Consider the following 19,432-nt stretch of genomic DNA (forward strand, 5'->3'; position numbering starts at 1 on the left):
AAGGGATTTACTAAACAGTGCAGAAAATGTGCAGTCAGTGTAATAAATAAAGTATTTCAACGCCATATGCTAGAGGCTATAACTAGGACACAAGCAGATAAAGTGTCATTTGTTCAAAAACTTTGTGAACCATAAAGGTCATGTGCAACATGTTGTAGTGTATTGTGTGTCAAGTGACCACTTGTGATCGGATTTCAAGGGGATAGACTGATTTCATGACAGAATACCAATATTTTCTGTGAAGTCTTGTGCATGTGCATACAGTATATGTATGGGAATTTCTAAAGTGTTGGATTCAGCATTTGAAACAGGTGCTGTAACAGTTTAAAATTCAGTTTTGCGCATTGATTTCACGTTATGCAGAAGAGCTGAACTTCAACATTGGGACACATCTTCGCAGTACCGCCACTCCCTATACCCATACTACGCAGTCTGCGTAGGGCACCAACTCCCTAGGGGGGCACCATCTTACCCTAGGAGGATACCAGAAAGTCCACTGGCTGCCCTTACTCGCAAGTTATTCATTATTCAAGGACCCGAAAGCAGTTGCGGAACACAGACGATCGCTTCATGCTCATATCATGTGAACTTCTTTTTTTTCTTTTATAATTAAATAAATCAATATAGTGGCACAATTATATTTTTGTCTACAAAACTAATTTCAAACATTTATTTACATTGGTGTATGAATGTGAACGTGAAAGTGTGTGTGTGAATGGGTGATTGTGACACAGTGTAAAGGGCTTTGGTAACCTCTAATGTTAAAAATAGCGCTCTATAAGTGTAGATCATTTACCATTTAAGCATACGCCTTCAGATCAAAAGTCAAATATATATATATATATATATATATATATATATGCATATACAATCAAAGTGAATGGTGACTGATGCCGTCAGTAAATAATAGTATGCCTTTTGGGTTTCACAGAAGGAATAAAGTAATTCAGGTTTGTAACGGCATGAGGGTTAGTAAATTACGACAGAATATTCCTTAATGTGTGCGCTTACCTTTTAATACCAGGTGTAACCGGGACATTTTCATGCATCCAGATATTCTAATAAAACCTCAGTCATTATCTATTGTGTTCCCTGTTGGCAAAAGAGCTCTGATGTTCTTGGTTATAGGAAGACATTGTGCTGTGCTTTCACTTGGTTATTCCGTAGGCGTTTTAGCCATAAATCTGTATGCAAATGAGTGGCATCTCGTTGCTAAGGCTACCCAGTTGTCAGAGGAAGCAGCCAATCGTACTCTTTTCTTTTTTTATGAAAAGGAGTGTCCTCCTCCCTATTGTTATAGAGCAGGGGTAAGCCTGTATCTCTGTAGTTATGTAAACACCTCTTATGCAATGCAAACATTTTCATGATTTTTACAATTCCCAACTGTTTTATTTCAGATTCTAAAGGATTTCATGTTATAAAATGATTGTAGGGCAAAATAAAGAACAGGTAACAAAAATTTTCAGATCTGACATAGTGGTTACACTTTAGAAAAACATTGTGTTAATGAACACAACTGTACATAGGTAAACTTTTAGAAGAAAATGTGAGTTGTGCTTACCTTGGCAAAACTCGCCACCACAACAAGGGCCTCTCTATGCTGCTCCAAGTCAAATGAGCCCATCCCAATTTCTCTTTGATGTTCTAGTTCCGAGATATGGCTGGGGAATTTAGCTATAGTTGGGGTGCTCTGGATGGTTGCTAGGGCATAGCTAGGCACTTGCTTTTAGTAGGTGGCACTAAAAGACTGATTGCTGGCCTGAGACAAATGAGCCCACCCCAGAGTCTCTGTGACATTCAGATCTGGACATGATCACTCTGATCAGTGTTCAAAGTTAAATCTACGGGATTTATTTTTTCCAATATTAATATTGTCACCTTACCTACTAATGTTAGTTCATAATGCATATTTTTTAATGTTAAATGTATATTAGTATATAGAATTAACATTAACCAAGATAAATAAATGCTGGAAAATTATGGTTCATTGTCAGTTCACGTTACAATGCATTTATCTGATCTTATTGTATACAACCTTATTGTAAAGTGTTACGGACATAATCTGTTGAGTATTCATATTGTGAGTAGAGTAACAGAGGCTTGAAATGATGATATATTTGTTTGGTTTCATTGGCCTCACTGGTCGCCCTTGTTGTATTGCATGTCATTCCATCACAGGTGCAGGACGCAGTGCGCTGCAGGATGGGTGGCTGCAAAGACGACAGTGAAAACTCTCCGGACTCATGCAAGAACGGCCAGGTGCAGATCATGGTGAATAGCATCCCATTCCATCTCATCTCACATGGGGCACTCCTCTTATCTTAAACAGCACTGCCTGCTGGGTTATAATGTTTCAATTGAGATTATTATATTTTTTTTTTTCATATATTGTAAATAGGAGCAGGTGGCTCACTGAATACATATGTGTGAAAATTCTACATTAGGGAAGATTGCTGGTTAAAATCCCGCTCAGGTCTCTTTGCAGAGACACGTCTCTGTTCTGTCTCTGGAAATGTCTCCTCTTTTGTGGGAGCTCTGTGCTATTTCTTCCTGTATTTAATGAAAATGTGTACTATTAGTGTCCAGGGATTCAAATCAAAGGCTTTTGAAATGTAATTTAATTAAGGACTCTTTTTGAAAATATCACATATTGAAATATTTTTGAAAGATCAAATTAGTTATGAATATATTTACAAATAATTCTTATTTTTAATTTTTAGGTAGTGAATAGGAAAGGCAACAAGCCTGCCAGAAACACCCTTAGTAGCACATTAAAAATTGTACAGTATATCCATAAATTATATTTTAATATTGTTTACCCGGGAGACTGCAATGATTTGTCCTTGTCAAAGACTTGCATGAAACCATGGTAACTAAAGCAGGAACTCTCCAAATGTGTGTGTGAATTGGTTTGATTGAGAGGGATAACTGCCCCTACTGCTCCGCTCTACCTTTCCTCAACTCACCCCTCACTTTCTCTCTTTATGTCTCTCTGTCTACCTTTCTCTGCCTCTTTGCTGGCAGAGGTGCCCGCACAGGCCCAGACCCTACAGTCAGGAACAGTGTGGCTCACTCCGATATTCACCTGTTTGCTGCCAAGGCTGCCACCAAGCCTGCCACGCTCACCCTCCACTAGCCTTGGCCAATCACAGTCATGGACACAGTCATAACCACACCCAAACGCTAAACCACAACCACCTCCTTAATCACTCCCACTCCCTAAATTACAACCATGTCCATACTCTCAACCAAAACCACACCCACACCCTTGACAAGAACCACATTCATATGCTCAACCAGAACCACATCCATATGCTCAACACCAGCCATGCCCACATCCTCAACCACAATCAAAGCCAGAACCTGGTCCTGGAGCAAAACCAAACAACCGTACGTCTATGAGATGAAAGAAAATCTGTAATTGTGCGTGCTTGCTTTAGAGTTAGTGCTGTCACTTTTAGAGTGTAGCTGACAGCATAGCGTGAGCATATTAGCTAGCTAATTAGATAAGCGGTTTGCTGTCAGAAGATTTAACTTTATTTTGTGTTATTTTGTGCAAAGTTGCTGCTTAGTTTCCTGTGCTGTAGAAGTTTGCCTAGTTGTAGGTCTCTCTTTTTGTCCCTAGTCTTCTATCTTGCCTTTTCTTTTAAACTTTAACATACAGGTATATGCACACATACAAGTCAATCTCGCTAAGGCATGCTAAATGTTTTCCACATTGTAATGCCTAGACTAAACTTTGTGTTGAAGTCCTCTGAGAGTTTATTCTGTTGGTAGCAGTAGCCAATGCTGCATTCCAATGAGGGCTTGAAGTTAATAAGAACAGCTCAGGGACAGATATATTCTGTTTGCCCTAAGGGAGTCAGTTTGCGTCCATTGTATCTCTTTACAATTATATCCTTTTTTTCTTGTTTGGAAAGTCAAGCCCAGCTGTGACAGATTGCGGTATGCTAATCTGTTGTCTCTTCAGTACATTGTAATTGGCACTGGTGCAAAGGGATCAGCTTTTTTACTGTAGAGGTGTTGCAGATGTATTGCATTAGACTACTTTGTTGAAACACAGCATGATGATTGCTAAAAAGTTTAATCTAAGTTTTGTCTTTTTATTCCTTCTTGTCTCTAATCACTACATATTGTCTGTAACTGCCCTCAGCTCCACCCTTCACCATACCAGAGTTGTAGGACTCATATTTTCAGTGCATTATAAAGAAATGTGAGCATATAGTTTACTTTGTGCAAAGTATTCAGAGGTGTTTGCAACATGCTGTAATGAACTTTCTTCTCTCCTTCCTCTACCTGCTCAGACGGACTTTGAGAAAGATGTGGACTTGGCATGTCAAACAGGTAAGTATTTTTCTACCTTTCTGTCGTCACCTCTTCTCTTCTGCTATTTCTTCTCAGCCTTGCACTTTCCTAACCAGTTATTTAGCATTTCACGCTACTTTGGTTCTAATGCTGTTTTTAGGTAAAGTTTGTTCATGTAAAGTTAATCCTGCTCATCATTATCTTTCTTGCAGAGAGAGGACACCCATGTAAGTTTGAACATTCCTATTTGTTTGTCATTTGTGTTAGCCAATAGTAATTTAGTTTGTTTTGCATAAATTGACATACAAAATATGCATGTTTACCTTTTTATTACCATACCCTTTTTTCTTCAGCATACTAGGGTGATAATTTTAGCTCTGAACTTTCCAAGATCCGTGAAAGGCTGATTTAGTTTTAGCACCAATCACTGATCATGTTTTTAATTTCACCTCATAAAGAAAAAGAATCACTGTGCTGCAGCATTGGCAAGGCAGCTCCACCGTTGTGTATTTATTGAAGCTAGTAAATAATCTGTGTCTGTAGACAATATTATAAGAAGAAGAACATACATTTTGGCCAGAGCAGTTATGTGAATCATAAACAACTTTCAGAATATAAACCTTCTAAAAATCCTGATGTTAAGCTTAAAATGAGACACTCATCCCATATGAACGAACATTGCAGGCTTACTGTGATATTACCATGCAGGACATGTTCCTGTCTTAAAATCATTGTTGGCCCTGGAACAACACTGTTACAAAACCAATCAGATTTTTGGGTTGTGTTAAGGGTTAGGCTTAGGGCTTGAGTTGGTGGTTGAACAACGTTCTTATCAACCTATAATTTCCCTATGATTTTAGGGGTAGTTAAAGGATAGGGTTGGGTTTAGGAATAGGGTTAGGACTATGTTTGTTTGAGAGGAGTGCTGTTTGAGGACAAACAAAAGATCCAAGAACACGTTCTACTTTGCAAAATCAGTGAACATTGCGGATTAAAAAAAAAAAGAAAAAAAAAAGCACAGTTAAATGTAATGATAGTTTAGAAGTCTTGGCAACAGAGCAGTCATTGAGTCCTGTGACTGGCTTGAGTAATGTAGAGTAATGATTGTTGCTGTACTGTAAGCTGTTACAGATTATAATTTTTCTCTTAGAAGAGCTGATTTGTCTCTGTGCATGCGTTTGGCTTTTCCTTCTAACCCAATCCAATTCAACTGATCTCCTATTCACCTGCCTCCACTGGGATTCCATCCAACTCCTTGGCATGCTGAGACAACCGGATACTAATTCACTTGTCTGTAAATGTTTGTCTTTTCTTGCCCATACCACTGACTTCTGCACCCTTTGACCCTTTCCTTCACTTCTGACTTCTGACCTACTCACATGTCCATTTTCATGCACTGTTACTGAGCTTATTTTCTTTTGTCTCCTCTCCAATCTTTCCCTCTACCAATCACATTCTCTCTGCAACCTCCTGAAACAATCTGAACCATCCTGCTTGCTCACTCTTTGACATCTCTGACCCATCATCTGTCACTTCCTTGTGCATCACATCATCATCCTTCCAACTTTCTGTTAAGATCTGTTTCTTTGCTCTTTACCTCACTTCCTATCTGTGTGGTCTTGTGCACTCGACCTCTGCTTCTGTCTTTTTCTACCCACATCTGTCTATCATCCCTCTTTCCTTTGCTATCTCTCTTTCTTTTTTCTCCTTTGCTCTTCCTTTCTCTTCTCCTCCCTCCCTCAGTCATCTTTAAGGAGGTGAACACCTGTAACCCTGCTACCATAACTGGCACTCTATCCCGCATCTCGTTGGATGACGAGGATGACCTCAAGCTCGCAGCCCACCAGGAAGGAATTAACTTCAGCAGCCTTCCTGGGAACATCCCTCCCCCTAACCTCTTGGTCCAAGTGCCTCCTCTGGGTCCTCTGAACGAGCTCAGCGAGCAGCCACTAACGAGGGAGGTCAATGTGGAGCAGCAAGGTCAGCACCAGCGATCTGGACCCATCTACCTTTGCACTGAAAGTGGGCTGGGATGGGCCCGACCGAACCCTACTTCCACCCAAGATTCAGCTGGTGGTGGAGGTGGGGAAGGGGACTATATGGTGCTCCCACGTCGAACAGTCAGTCTCAAGCCCCCTCCTCCTCCTCAGGATGAGGGTAAGCCCCTGAACATTACAGTAGATGACCCACCCTTTCCTCCACCCCCTTCACCACTGACTTTACATCCAGCTGAGAGCGAGGCATACCCTGCAGACTTTGCAGCCATGGACCACATCAACATGAATCTAAACCGCTCCTATGGCACACTAAAACAGCTGCCAGCCCATGCTGGGCACCCACACTCCCACACCCTGCAGGTCAAGCAGAATCGGCCCTCTGTCCAGCAGATCCTCACCTCTGGCACAGTGGAGCGCACCAGAACACTTCCTCGCAACCTAGGCAGCACCAACACCAGCCTCTCAGCTGGATCTTTGGAAGTAAGTAGGGAAATACAGGTTTCTTGCCCAAATCTATATCACTGTTTTAAACATGTCCTTCATATACTAGAACAGCCCTCCCTGCAGGAAGAAGCCTAAGGTAGCTGGTAGCTGGTTTTACATGGTTTCTGGCTGGTCCAAGCTGGTCTAGATGGTTTATCAACTATACTTTTTGTCAGTTGAACTGGTTTCAACCTGGTAGACCATCTTGGACAAGCTGGTTATGGTGGGTAGATTAACCTGAAATGTGCACTGTCACTAAGGGTGTTCTGAAGTTAAGGGGTTTCTTGCAGCTGGCAGTTGGTCTTGATTCAGACCAGACTGAGGTGGACACGAACCCAACACTATCCTGTGTTTTGCAATCATGGAGTAAATCAATGCAATACAATAGTGGTGTGAACTTCCTGACATTGTGGCAGAAAATGGAAACCACATAGGAGAAATTATCACCCTGTCAGGAAAATGTCAGTTAGATCAGCACAATATGAACAAATAGACAAAAGCAAGCATAGATGCAATGATTGCAAACAAACCAACCAACATACCAAACACAAAAATCACACTATTCTACATAGCATCAGAGAAAATTATAAAATTAAAGTGTTGTAACGAATGAGCAATACTGATTATCTTATTAGTATTGTCTCCTTGCATTTCGGGGATGGATGATGGTACATCATCTGTAGTCTACGAGACACCACACATACTGATCATCTAGCAACTGTCTCATCAGTCACATGAATGCAGTCAGGTGTGCCTTCCATACTCCGAGTCCCCTGTCATCATGGTGTTACACAACTTAGTGACTGCTTCTGTGTGTCTGTGTCTGTGTGTGTGTGTGTGGGGGGTTTGGGTGGTTTTTTAGGTTAAAAACTGGTAATTACAAGGGTATTATGCTATAAATGTGGTTTATGAGGACATTTCTAGTGTCCCCATAATTCAAATAATTATGAAACATTATTAAACAATACTTATAAAACATACTAAATATATATAAAAAACTTTCTGCATTTTTCACATATATATATATATATATATATGTGTGTGAAAAATGCAGAAAGTTTTTTGAAGTTAAGAAGAACAGCTCAGGGAGAGATATATTCTTGTACATGTTTATACTTCATTGTGGGAACCAAATGTCTCTACAATGATAGTAAAACCTGAGATCACCTACCTTGTGGTGCCCAGCCAGCAGTCGCCAGGATAGGGTTAAGAGTTAGAAATTATCGTTAGATCTGTATAAAGTCCATAAAATGCATGGAAGTCTATGGAGAGTCTCCACAATGACATAAAAACGGGTTTGTGCGTGCGCGCGCGCGCGCGTGTGTGTGTGTGTGTGTGTGTGTGTGCATACGTGCGCTGTTGAGTTTCTGTCTATAATTACACTACAGCCCCAAAAGGAGGGACACCAGATGGTGAAAGAAAAGCACAAAAAGTGACTGAGAGAGAGTCTGTACTCCTTCCTTAGTGGACACAAACACCATCCCTTTCTTTCCAACACACAGTTGTTTAAGCTGTGGCATGAATTTCTACAGTATGAAGGAAAATATAAGAAGCAAACTCTAGAGCTTGTCATTTGAAATTGAGAACTTGGCCAATAAAGTCATGAACAATCATGAGAACTGGAAAAATCCTTATGGACCAATCAAATGGATTGTATAACTTAGGTGACTGATGTATAAAGAATTCAGAGTAAGTTATAATGAATATAAATAACGCTGCATCAGAAATATTCATACAGAAATTTGCATTCTATGTTACAGTATGGATAGTATTCACTTAAAATTCTCTTATTTAGATGCAATATATCACTAGAATTAAAGTGCACAATGACCAAGATAATCTCTAATGATCACAATTAGAGCAAATAATTGTGGGCAGGAATTGTATCTTAAAAAGTGTTATTAATATTATGTTAACATTATCATCGCTATTTCACAATTGGGTCTCTTAAAAAATAAATAAATAAATAAATATATATATATATATATATATATATATATATATATATATATAATAATTCTGCAGGCCAAATTGAATAAAATAAGCTAAGAGTTGGATGGCTGCAGTGTACTGTACACAAGCACTTAAGCAACAACATGATAACAGACTTTGTATTTTTTTATAAAATGTAACTAATACTTGAAGATTGGCTATTAAATGTCAGAATATGACTAAAATACAGCAAAACGTTGCACTCTGACCATTTCAGTTTTTGCCAGCTTAGCTATCATGCCTCTCAAATAATTCCATCAATAATTCATCATATTTTAGCTGTTGGAATAATTGTTGGGTGATAATTGAGAATTTCTTACCTCAGTATGATTCCTATTGATACCTAACCACTTTCATATTTTCCTTAGATATATGGAACTCATTGCATATGAAAGCTAGCCAGATGATTGCATCCAATGTAGTTGTACAGAATGCAGACATCAGAACTATTTCTTCAGATAATTCCCTCATGTCTTCGATTTGATTTGGAGTGCCAGATTTGTAAGGTTGTAAGTACAGACTTGTGGTTGTACTCCAAAACTGAATTAAAGTACAAAGGTAAATATGTAAAACAAGATTTTGTCTGTTGTTGTATGTATGTTAATATAATTCTACACATTTATGACTGTTTCTCTGCCACTTTGAATTCAGAATAAATGTTTTTTTTATTATTGCCTGTGAATCCAGATTGCAACATTTAACTTTTATTTACAAGTTTTAACATCTGGTCTGTGAGTGTAAATTTAAGCTTACAAGTACTAATATTTACTGATTTACATACTCTCGAGATTTGATACTTTTTTACCTTCATAAATTTCTAACTAAAGGTAGTTGTCAAACTTAGCATGAAATTCAAATTGACCCTTATTTGCTCTAAATACATATTCCTGGTCTTATTATACATTTTTCATCATTGCACATTATTTCAAAGAAAAATGATTTAACTTGCTCTGCCACCGAAACAACTTTCCTTTTCAGCTGATGTCACCAAGACCTCTTATTTTTCAAACACCGCCCCCCCCCCCAATCATCTGTCATATGTGCATTTCAAAATGTTTTTCCTGATGCCCCTTAACAGTACATGTTTAGGATGTCTCCCTTATATGAGAAAACCAATCTGAGGTCTTGAAACACAATTAATAATCCGATAAGTAGAATCAGGTTTGTTAGAATAAGGGACACATCCAAAATGTATACTGTACTGAATGTAAAAACATTGATATAGATACCACTATTCACCATCCAATCAATTATTGATATGTTTTTCTTGTTTAATGTCCTGTTTCACTTAGATACTTCTATTACAGAAGTATATCATGAGTGAACGTCATTTCATTTTGACTTTTTAAAGTTAATGGATTGTCAACAGAGACCACCTATCTATGGACACTAAATGTACCTCATCTACTCTCCTTCTTTCTCTGTCCCCCTCTCTTACAATATAATGCAGAAGCAGGTTGTTAGAGGCTTGTATATCATTGTCATACCAATTATCAAGCTTGAAAGGTTGCAATACTTCCAAACATTTAAAGTGATTTTCAAAACTTAGCTTTACAAAAGAACTAACTCACTGACTTAGGTTTGGGGTCGAAAGTTTGCTGTCTCCTGCCTACTGTAGGTATTGATATTTCAGCTTGAACACAGACCTTTTCAGCAAGTGTAGGTTCCTATTGCTTTTGCTCCCTCTGACCTATCTCACCCAGTGACTCCTGAAGTGACCTAACTTTGTCAACAACTGAGCTGTAAGGAACACAACATGACTCAGTCTCAAACTCCCTTTATGCCTGTCTATAGTGGCATAGACCCAGGTCTTGACTGGGTCAGGTCTTCAGAATCCGTATGAGCTTTATTACCAAGTATGCTTACACATACAAGGAATGTGTCTTGGTGACAGAAGCTTCCAGTGCACAAACAATACAAAAACTAGACATAAATAGTAAACAGTTGAATAAAGAATAGAAATAAGAGAATATAATATAAAGTTTATATTGAAATACACAGTTAGACACAAAAATATGCATACAAACACAATCTGTTATATACTGTGCAAGAGAATGTAATGTGCAGAAGAGGTAGGATATTTTAAAGAAATATAATTGGTTAAGTTTGTTACTGCACATAATTATTGTTCAAAAGGGCAGTTTTAACTGTTAGTGAGATGGATGGCCTGAGGGAAAAAGCTGTTCCTGTGCCTGGCTGTTCTGGTGCTCAGTGCTCTGTAGTGCCAGCCAGAGGGAAACAGTTCAAAGAGGCAGTGGGCTGGGTGAGTTTGGTCCAGGGTGATTTTTTTTATAGCCCTTTTCCTAACTATAAATGTGTACAGTTCATGGAGGGTGGGAAGGGGAGAACCAATAATCCACTCTGAACTGTCCTTTTTAGTCTTCTTATGTCCGATTTGGTAGCTGACTCAAATCAAACAGTTATTGAAGTGCAGAGGACAGACTCAGGGAACTGTATCAACAGTGCTTGTCACAGTATCACAGTACAACCTCTGATGGGCCTTTCTCACAATGGAGTCAACATGGGTCTCCAACTTCAGGTCCTGTGAGGTAGAGCCCAGGAAACTGAAAGACTCCACTTCTGCCACAGTGCTAATCAGAATGGTGAGGAGGGGGTAATGCTGGGGTGCTTCTCTTGAAGTCCACAATGATCTCCACTGTTTTGAGCATGTTCAGATCCAGGATGTTTTGGCTGCACCACACATCAAGCTGTTCAATCTCCCTTCGGTATGCAGACTCATCTCCATCTTGGATGAGGCCGATGATAGTAGTGTCTTCTGCAAACGTCAGGAGCTTGATAGATGGGTCCTTGGTGATGACATCGCTGGTGCACAGGGAGAAGAAGAGTAGTGGGGAGAGCACACACCTCAGGGAGTACCAGTGCTGATCGGACAGGTGCTGGAAGTAAATTTCCCCAGTCTCACTAGCTTCTGCCTGTCCATTAGAAACCTGGTGATCCACTGACAGAGAGACGTGGGAACAGAGAGTTGGTTTAATTTAGTCCGGAGAGTGTCATGGATAATGGTGTTGAAAGCCGAACTGAAGTCCTGAAGGAGCCTTGCATATGTCCGTGGTCTATCCAGATGTTGCAGGATATGATGCAATCCAATGTTGACTGCATCATCCTCAGACCTGTTTGCTTGATAAGCAAATTGAAGGAGGTCCAGAAATGGTCCAAAGATGTCCTTCAGGTGGGCCAAAACTAGTCTCTCAAATGAATTCATGACCACAGCCGTCAGAGTGATGGGTCTGTAGTAATTAAGTCCTTTGATCTTAGGTTTCTTTGGGATGGGGATGATGGTTGAGTGTTTGAAGCAGCAGGGAACTTCACACTGCTCTAGTGATCTGTTTAAGATCTGTTTGAAGATGGGGGCCAGCTGATCAGCCCAGGCTTTTAAATAGATGGGTGAAACATCATTAGAGCCTGATGCCTTCTTTGTCTTCTGTTTCCAGAAAGTCTTGCACACATCCTCTTCACAGATCCTAAGTGCAGGTTGTGTAGCGGGGGGGGGGGGGGGGGGTTGATCGCAGGAGGTGTTGATGTTTGTTTGAAGAGAATGTCAGAGACTAGGCTTTTTAAATCTACAGTAAACCACATTTAGGTCGTCAGTCAGTTGTTGATTCCCTACTGAGTTGGGGGTGGTGTCTTTTAGTTGGTAGTGCATTTCAGGCCTCTCCACACTGAATTGGTGGATGAATTTGGAAGATCAACCCTCAAAACGAGTACATGTATCTCTTGTGTGACATATTAAAGAAATATTTCCTCCAACAAAGAAATTTTGCTCTCTATTTACATGTTGCTCCAAATCCATATGACGTTCTGTGTTGTGTCTAACACAAGATATTTATCAGAAGGCTAATGCTGCTATTTTCCAAACAATGAAACCCCTCATATAAATCATATGGGTTTGGAACAATGTGAGAAGAAAGAACATGCAATAAAAAATTTTGTATTCAAAAAGCTCATGATTTCTGCTACATTATATGTGCAAAGTAATGTACAAGCAATAATATTGACAACTGAGGAAGTTATTATAGAGTAAGTGAAGCTTATTGTGTTAACAGAGAATATCAGAGAAGTTTACAGAAGACGTTTATGACATGCATCTTCTGCTTATATAAACCAGACACCTTCACTTGTTTTTATTAAAATGCTAATATAAACATAATTGATACTATTTTATAAAGGCAAAGAGAGTTTTTAACAAGCATTTGCCAAATGATTCCACTTATGTTTATGGTGGAGTTCAGTTTGAGTCAAAACATCAAAACAAAAACTGGTAAACCGTTCAGCAAGCAAAGTAGTATATGCTTACTGCACCTGCATGAGACCAGTGCGTCATGGGTGCCACAGATGTAGTTTACAGTACTCAGGTGCTCAAAGATGTGCAGTTGTGATTGATTGTGTCTTCTCTCCCCCCCCCCCTTCCCCAGAAGAAAAGAGTACGGTACTCTGAGCTGGACTTTGAGGTAAGACCCCGTCCCCATTCCTTCTTAGCCTGTTGTTTGTGCTTCTGTCCAACATTAGTTAGAGATTTTTCAATGGGCTGATACAGAAGCCAATGAAATTTATCGCACTTGTGCTTGTTTCCCCCATCATGCGTTTAGTGCAGTGATTCCCAACCAGGGGTACTTGCACAACAGGGAGTACTTAAGTACGTTCCAAAGTGTATTTAAATATTTTGCTTTTGTTTTGTTAAATAGATATAACTAATACTTAAAACAACATTAGGGTATCAAAAAATTATAGTAATTAATCATAATCTTAGTCACCTTAAAGGGATAGTTCACCAAAAAATACAAATGTTGTCATAATTTGCTAACCCTCTTATTTAAAATAAAAGGAGATGTAAGGCAAAATGTTTGCTTCACTCACCATTCACACTTGTTTTCTTTCCCCCATACAATAAAAGTGAATGATGACTGAGGCTAACATTCCCCTTAACATCTCCTTATGTATTCCACAGTCATACATGTTTGAATTGGTGGCTAATAAATTATGACAGAATTTTCATTTTGTTGGTTGGTTTTGTTTCATTTTTTAATCTCATTTAACACATTCAGTTCCTTTTAAGGAAATGCACTATAATATACAGCAAGTTAAAAGAACAACGTTTTAGGTTTAGTGTCGATGATGAGGAACTTATGGGCATCCATAAGAAAACAAAGGTTGGGAAACACTGGTTTAGTGTGTTAGCAACAGTCCTATCCATGACAAAACTGCTCAGTGTTCCATTTGCCTTGATTATCATTTTCAGGCATTATTTCAAAATCTAGAATGTTATCAAACAGTGTGCTGTATAACTGTTAAACGTTACTTAATATACGTAGATCTCTCAAGGCTGCAGAAACACTGAAACAGTGTGGAGTGAGTGGTATTGTTGTGTGTGAAAGAGGTAGAGACCATAATGAGATGAGAAGAGATTGCACGTGTATGACTGAGGCAGCCTGTAGGGCACCTCCATGGAATGATCAACTGGCAGGATCCAGCAAATCTCCAGTCTAAAGCTTCCTAATTAATTTTCTAAAGAATGCACTTGCATGCTTTTAAACAGAATGTTCTTCAATTACATTTGAAAACTTAAGTGGTTTTATGACTGGATATTTGCTCTCCAGTATAGAGGCTTCTTCTCAAACAGAGGTATGTCTTGTTACTAACACAGTCAGATGCTTTTAGAGCTTCATAACCTTTTCCATTCTAGTTAGTGCTGCATGATATACCCCCATTTCTCCCCCAAAACAAACAATAAAAACACAAATGTAATATGAATCGCTCTCAGACTGGAAAAGGTGTATAAACAAACCAAAAATTGTACTATTACAAAGACACTGATCCCAAATAGATGGTGTATGGATATAGTGCTTGGTTGGAGTTAGTATTTGCCAAGAAGGTCTATAATACCTTTAGGGAGCTATCTGTTAACACCCAACACCGCCCCCTATATACAGTGTGATTGATTACTTTGGAGCTGTAGATATTGACATGATGACAATGCTGATTGGCTAAGGACCACACAGTCTCAAGCCCTTTACTAGCAACTATCCTTAACTGTGACTGAATGGAAAGTTCATTTTGACAACAAATCCATTGAAGACTCCTGCAAAAAATTGGTCACTGGCAAAACATCTTCTCTAGCACAGGGCCGTCATCAGTGGGGGACAATACCCAGCAACTTTTAGTTGGCTGTCAATTTAGAAAGATGATTTTTGCCCCTAGAATGGTGTTGTTACATCATCTTCCAGCAAAAAATAACTGGGCCATGCTGGCCCATGCTAACAAGCAGTGGTGAGAGTTGGCCCATGTTAGAACAAGCTACGTGTCAGATTTGCATAAAAACAGCTATGTCTGTGAGTAGCCCCAACAGCTCTCAACCACCTCTAATTAACCTTTGGAATAGGTGGAAGTATCTGTCAGTATGGAATGACACTGACTAGAAAGATTTTCCATTGTTTAATACTCATCAGCTTTAATAACCAATCAGAAAACCACCCATTGAGAAGATGAAACCTGACAGCGTGTTTATAGTTACCCCACTCTTCCCATTTACTTGACTACTGTCGACCATCACCCCAGCCTTCATGCGCCTGCCCTTTCTTATTTTTTGCTTTTATATTTTTGTTTGTTTACTTTTCCCCCTTCCTTACAGAAAGTGATGCACACTCGCAAAAGACATTCAGAGCTGTATCATGAACTCAACCACTCCAACAAGTTCCACACCATAGACAGGTATAACAGGGACCCTGCCATGTCCTCCTTCAAGGTAAGATTCTAAAATGCGCCCCTGATACCTATCCCTGACATTTTAAAATCGTACACCCAGGCCACAACCCATGTGCACAATGTGAAACAATCTCTCACCCTATGTTTGCGTAAATCCAAGTAAAAAAAAAAAGACATTTACAATATAAAGCTATAAAATGTGATTAAATTGCCAGTAAACATGCTTAATAAAGGATTTTAAAAAGTAAAAATAAATAGTAACTGTAGTAATAAATTGTTAACTTGATCATGAATATCTACATAATAGCATTAAGATATGCATAAATTATTGTTACCTGCTGGACCTACTATTAAAGGAACATTCCGGGTTAAATACAAGATAAGCTCAATCAACAGAATTTTAACTTGTCACTACTTAAAAAAAAAAAAAAAATTCAGTACTTATAATGGAATTGAATGGGGCCAATTTTTGGAGGGTTTAAAGGCAAAAATGTAAAGCATATAATTTAATGAAAACACATCAATTATTCTGTTAAAATTTGTGTTTTAGCTTTAAGTTGTTTAAATCACAGTTTTTTTGTGGCGGACTTCTGTTTTAGGTGGATGAACTTCTAGTTACTTATGAGACATCATAGATGTTATATCGTCATGGCAACAAAGTTGTAACATTTGAATATAACTTTACACATAAATGGTTTGCACAATATTTTGTCACACTGAAAATATGTTTACATTTGTATTTTTTTACTTCCAATGTAAGTGCCTAACAGTAACCCAGATTTGTTTTTTCTTTTTCTTTTTTAAAAGTCTTAATTAATTGTTGTGGAAAATCAACATTATACCACAAATCAAATGCCGTTGATTGAGCTGAACTTGTATTAAACCCAGAATATTACTTTAATGTCTCTAAATTTCTTCTAACATTCCTTATTACTTCAGGAATTAAGTTTCATAAATGTTTTGATTTAAAATATTATTAAATTGTGAATGCAATCCAATATTATTTTTAATGTGGAATTTTTTTATTATTTGCTAACAATTTACAATAACGTTCCATTTGTTAGCATTATTTAACAACAGTAGCTAACATGAACTAACAATGAACAATACATTTACAGTATTTATAATATCTTAGTTAATGTTAATTTCAACCTGTAGTAATACATTTTTAAAATCAAAAGTTGTATATGTTAACATTAGTTAATGCACTATTAAATAACATGAACTAATAATGAACAATTGTATTTTCAACATTAACATTGACCAATATATTTTTAGAGCATAATATGAATCTTTGTTAGTTCATGATACCTAATGCATTAACTAATTTTAACAAATGAAACCTTACTGTAGTGTTACCATTTATTATAATTGTACGATGGGAAGTGGAATAAACATTTTATGTTTACCTAGTTCTTGGATATGGATTTAGAATGGAAGAAAAAATTATCTCTAAAATGCCATTGTACATGCACACCTGGTCTTTGGGAAACTTGTGCATTGCTTTGCTTCCATTTCCCCAAGCCTTATGTTTTGCAAGCTAATTAAAACCATGCTAATAGTTGGATCATATTCAGTCCCCTGCCAAAACGCACCTCCAAGTATACACCTGCCTCCTGGAGCACTCTGTGCTATCTGCTTTCCCTGGAATAAAATTCGAATTTCTTTCTGTTAGCTGCTGAATCTTTGATATTCTGTTACCAGGAGCAGCATTACATCCACAATCATGCATCCAGAGGGTTTTGATATTAAGTTTTAAAAACAAATGCTGTGTCCTCTGGAAAAGTATGCTGCAATTTATGCTGCTGTGATAAGTGTGTTCTTTAGTAGCATTTTCCACATGCTCACACACTTTTAATTCAGATAGTTACAGCCCATTTCTGGCCTTTCGATTATTGTGCTTCATTACTTTCCACAATATGCTTGAATTATGCACATGCAGACAAGCATCAAAGACTTATGCTCTCACATTACAGAAGATCAATCTCGTTATAACCGCTTCTCAAATGTTTCGACACTGAACAGAGCCCATCTAGCAGTATTGATAAGTCAGAATGCTTTTAGCATTTGACTTTTGGTTTTCAATTGAAAAGATTAATTTGAATACTTTCTACAGATTTTTGACTGTGTTGGCAATGCTATAAATTTATAGATAATGGTGCTCGTGAGAGAAAAAAGGAAATTATGCATTTGTAATTATTATAATACTCCAATGCCTTGTGACAACCAATTCTTTGGATTTTGTCTTCAGGTCACCAGTTTTTAAGAACTTTGAGAGGACTATCTTGCTTTTATCACGTCTCGGCTTGATTATTCTAATTCGCTTTACACAGGTATTAGTCAAGTTTCCATTTCTCGGCTCCAAATGGTGCAAAACGCAGCAGCAAGACTCTTAATTGGAGATAAGATGTATGAACATATCACATATACACTGGCTGCCGGTATGCTATAGAATTGAATTTAAAGTTCTATTAATGGTCTTTAAATCTATCAGTGGTCTGTCGCCATCCTATCTCACAGACCTCTTGTCAGGGGAATCTTTGAGATCTTCACATCAGAGACTTTTAGTAGTGCCAAGGACCAGATTAAAACTTAGAGGGGACCGAGCATTTTCAGTAGCAGCCCCAAAACTCTGGAACGGTCTTCCTTTGAGTATTAGAACCACAACGACCATATCCATCCATCCATCCATCTTCAACCTCTTATCTGAAGTCGGGTCGCGGGGACAGCTGCTCCAGCAGGGGGCCCCAAACTTCCCTATTCCGAGCCACATTAACCAGCTCTGACTGGGGGACCCCAAGGCGTTCCCAGGCCAGTGTGGAGATGTAATCTCTCCACCTAATCCTGGGTCTTCCTCAAGGTCTCCTCCCAGCTGGACGTGCCTGAAACACCTCCCTAGGGAGGCGGCCAGGGGGCATCCTTACCAGATGCCCAAACCACCTCAACTGACTCATTTCAATGCAAAGGAGCAGCGGCTCTGCTCAGAGCTCCTCGCAGATGACTGAGCTCCTCACCCTATCTCTAAGGGAGAAGCCCGCTACCCTTCTGAGGAAGCCCATTTCGGCCACTTGTACTCGCGACCTAGTTCTTTCGGTCATGGCCCAGCCTGGCGGTCATGAGCGTAGGTGAGGGTAGGAACAAAAATTGACCAGTAGATCGAGAGCTTTGCCTTCCGGCTCAGCTCACTTTTTGTGACAACGGTGCAATAGAGTCAGTGCAATACCGCCCCTGCTGCCCGGATTCTCCGGCCAACCTCCCGCTCCATTGTCCCCTCACTCATGAACAAGACCCCGAGGTACTTGAACTCCTTCACTTGGGGCAATACCTCCTTCCCTACCTGGAGTACACACATCGGTTTCCTGCTGAGAACCATGGCCTCAGATTTAGAGGTGCTAATCCTCATCCCAGCCACTTCACACTCGACTGCCAAGCGATCCAGTGAGAGCTGAAGGTCACGGACCGATGATGACCTGAAGACAACATCATGGAGTGGAGTGGTGGTGGCGTAGTGGTTAAAGCACAGGGCTGTTAATCAGAAGGTCACAGGTTAATCAGAAGGTCATTGGTTCTAACCCCACAGCCACCACCATTGTGTCCTTGAGCAAGACACTTAACTCCAGATTGTTCCGGGGGGATTGTCCCTGTAATAATTGCACTGTAAGTCGCTTTGGATAAAAGCGTCTGCCAAATGCATAAATGTAAATGTAAACATCATCTGCAAAAATCAGCGATGAGATCCCCAGCCCACCGAACCACACACCTTCCCCACCCCGACTATGCCTCGATATCCTGTCCATGAATATCACAAACAGGATTGGTGACAAAGACCTGGCGGGGACCAACCCCCACATGGAATGAACTCGACTTCGTGCCGAAGACCCGGACACAGCTCCCACTTTGGATGTACAGGGATTGGATCACCCTAAGAAGGTACC

General features: G+C 39.2%; 1 protein-coding gene across 1 annotated transcript in view; it reads left to right on the top strand.

Annotated features, from left to right (window-relative positions):
• LOC127620361 (adhesion G protein-coupled receptor B2-like) overlaps positions 1 to 19,432 on the top strand; it is a 449,688-nt gene that overhangs the window by 409,951 nt on the left and 20,305 nt on the right. The window contains exons 26-31 of the mRNA XM_052093573.1: positions 2,179 to 2,271; positions 4,305 to 4,344; positions 4,518 to 4,532; positions 6,049 to 6,782; positions 13,211 to 13,246; positions 15,424 to 15,537. Of these exons, the coding sequence (XP_051949533.1) occupies positions 2,179 to 2,271; positions 4,305 to 4,344; positions 4,518 to 4,532; positions 6,049 to 6,782; positions 13,211 to 13,246; positions 15,424 to 15,537 (1,032 nt within the window). The remainder of the gene's footprint in view (positions 1 to 2,178; positions 2,272 to 4,304; positions 4,345 to 4,517; positions 4,533 to 6,048; positions 6,783 to 13,210; positions 13,247 to 15,423; positions 15,538 to 19,432) is intronic.

The sequence above is a fragment of the Xyrauchen texanus genome, chromosome 26 (assembly GCF_025860055.1).
Source record: "Xyrauchen texanus isolate HMW12.3.18 chromosome 26, RBS_HiC_50CHRs, whole genome shotgun sequence".
NCBI lineage: Eukaryota > Metazoa > Chordata > Actinopteri > Cypriniformes > Catostomidae > Xyrauchen > Xyrauchen texanus.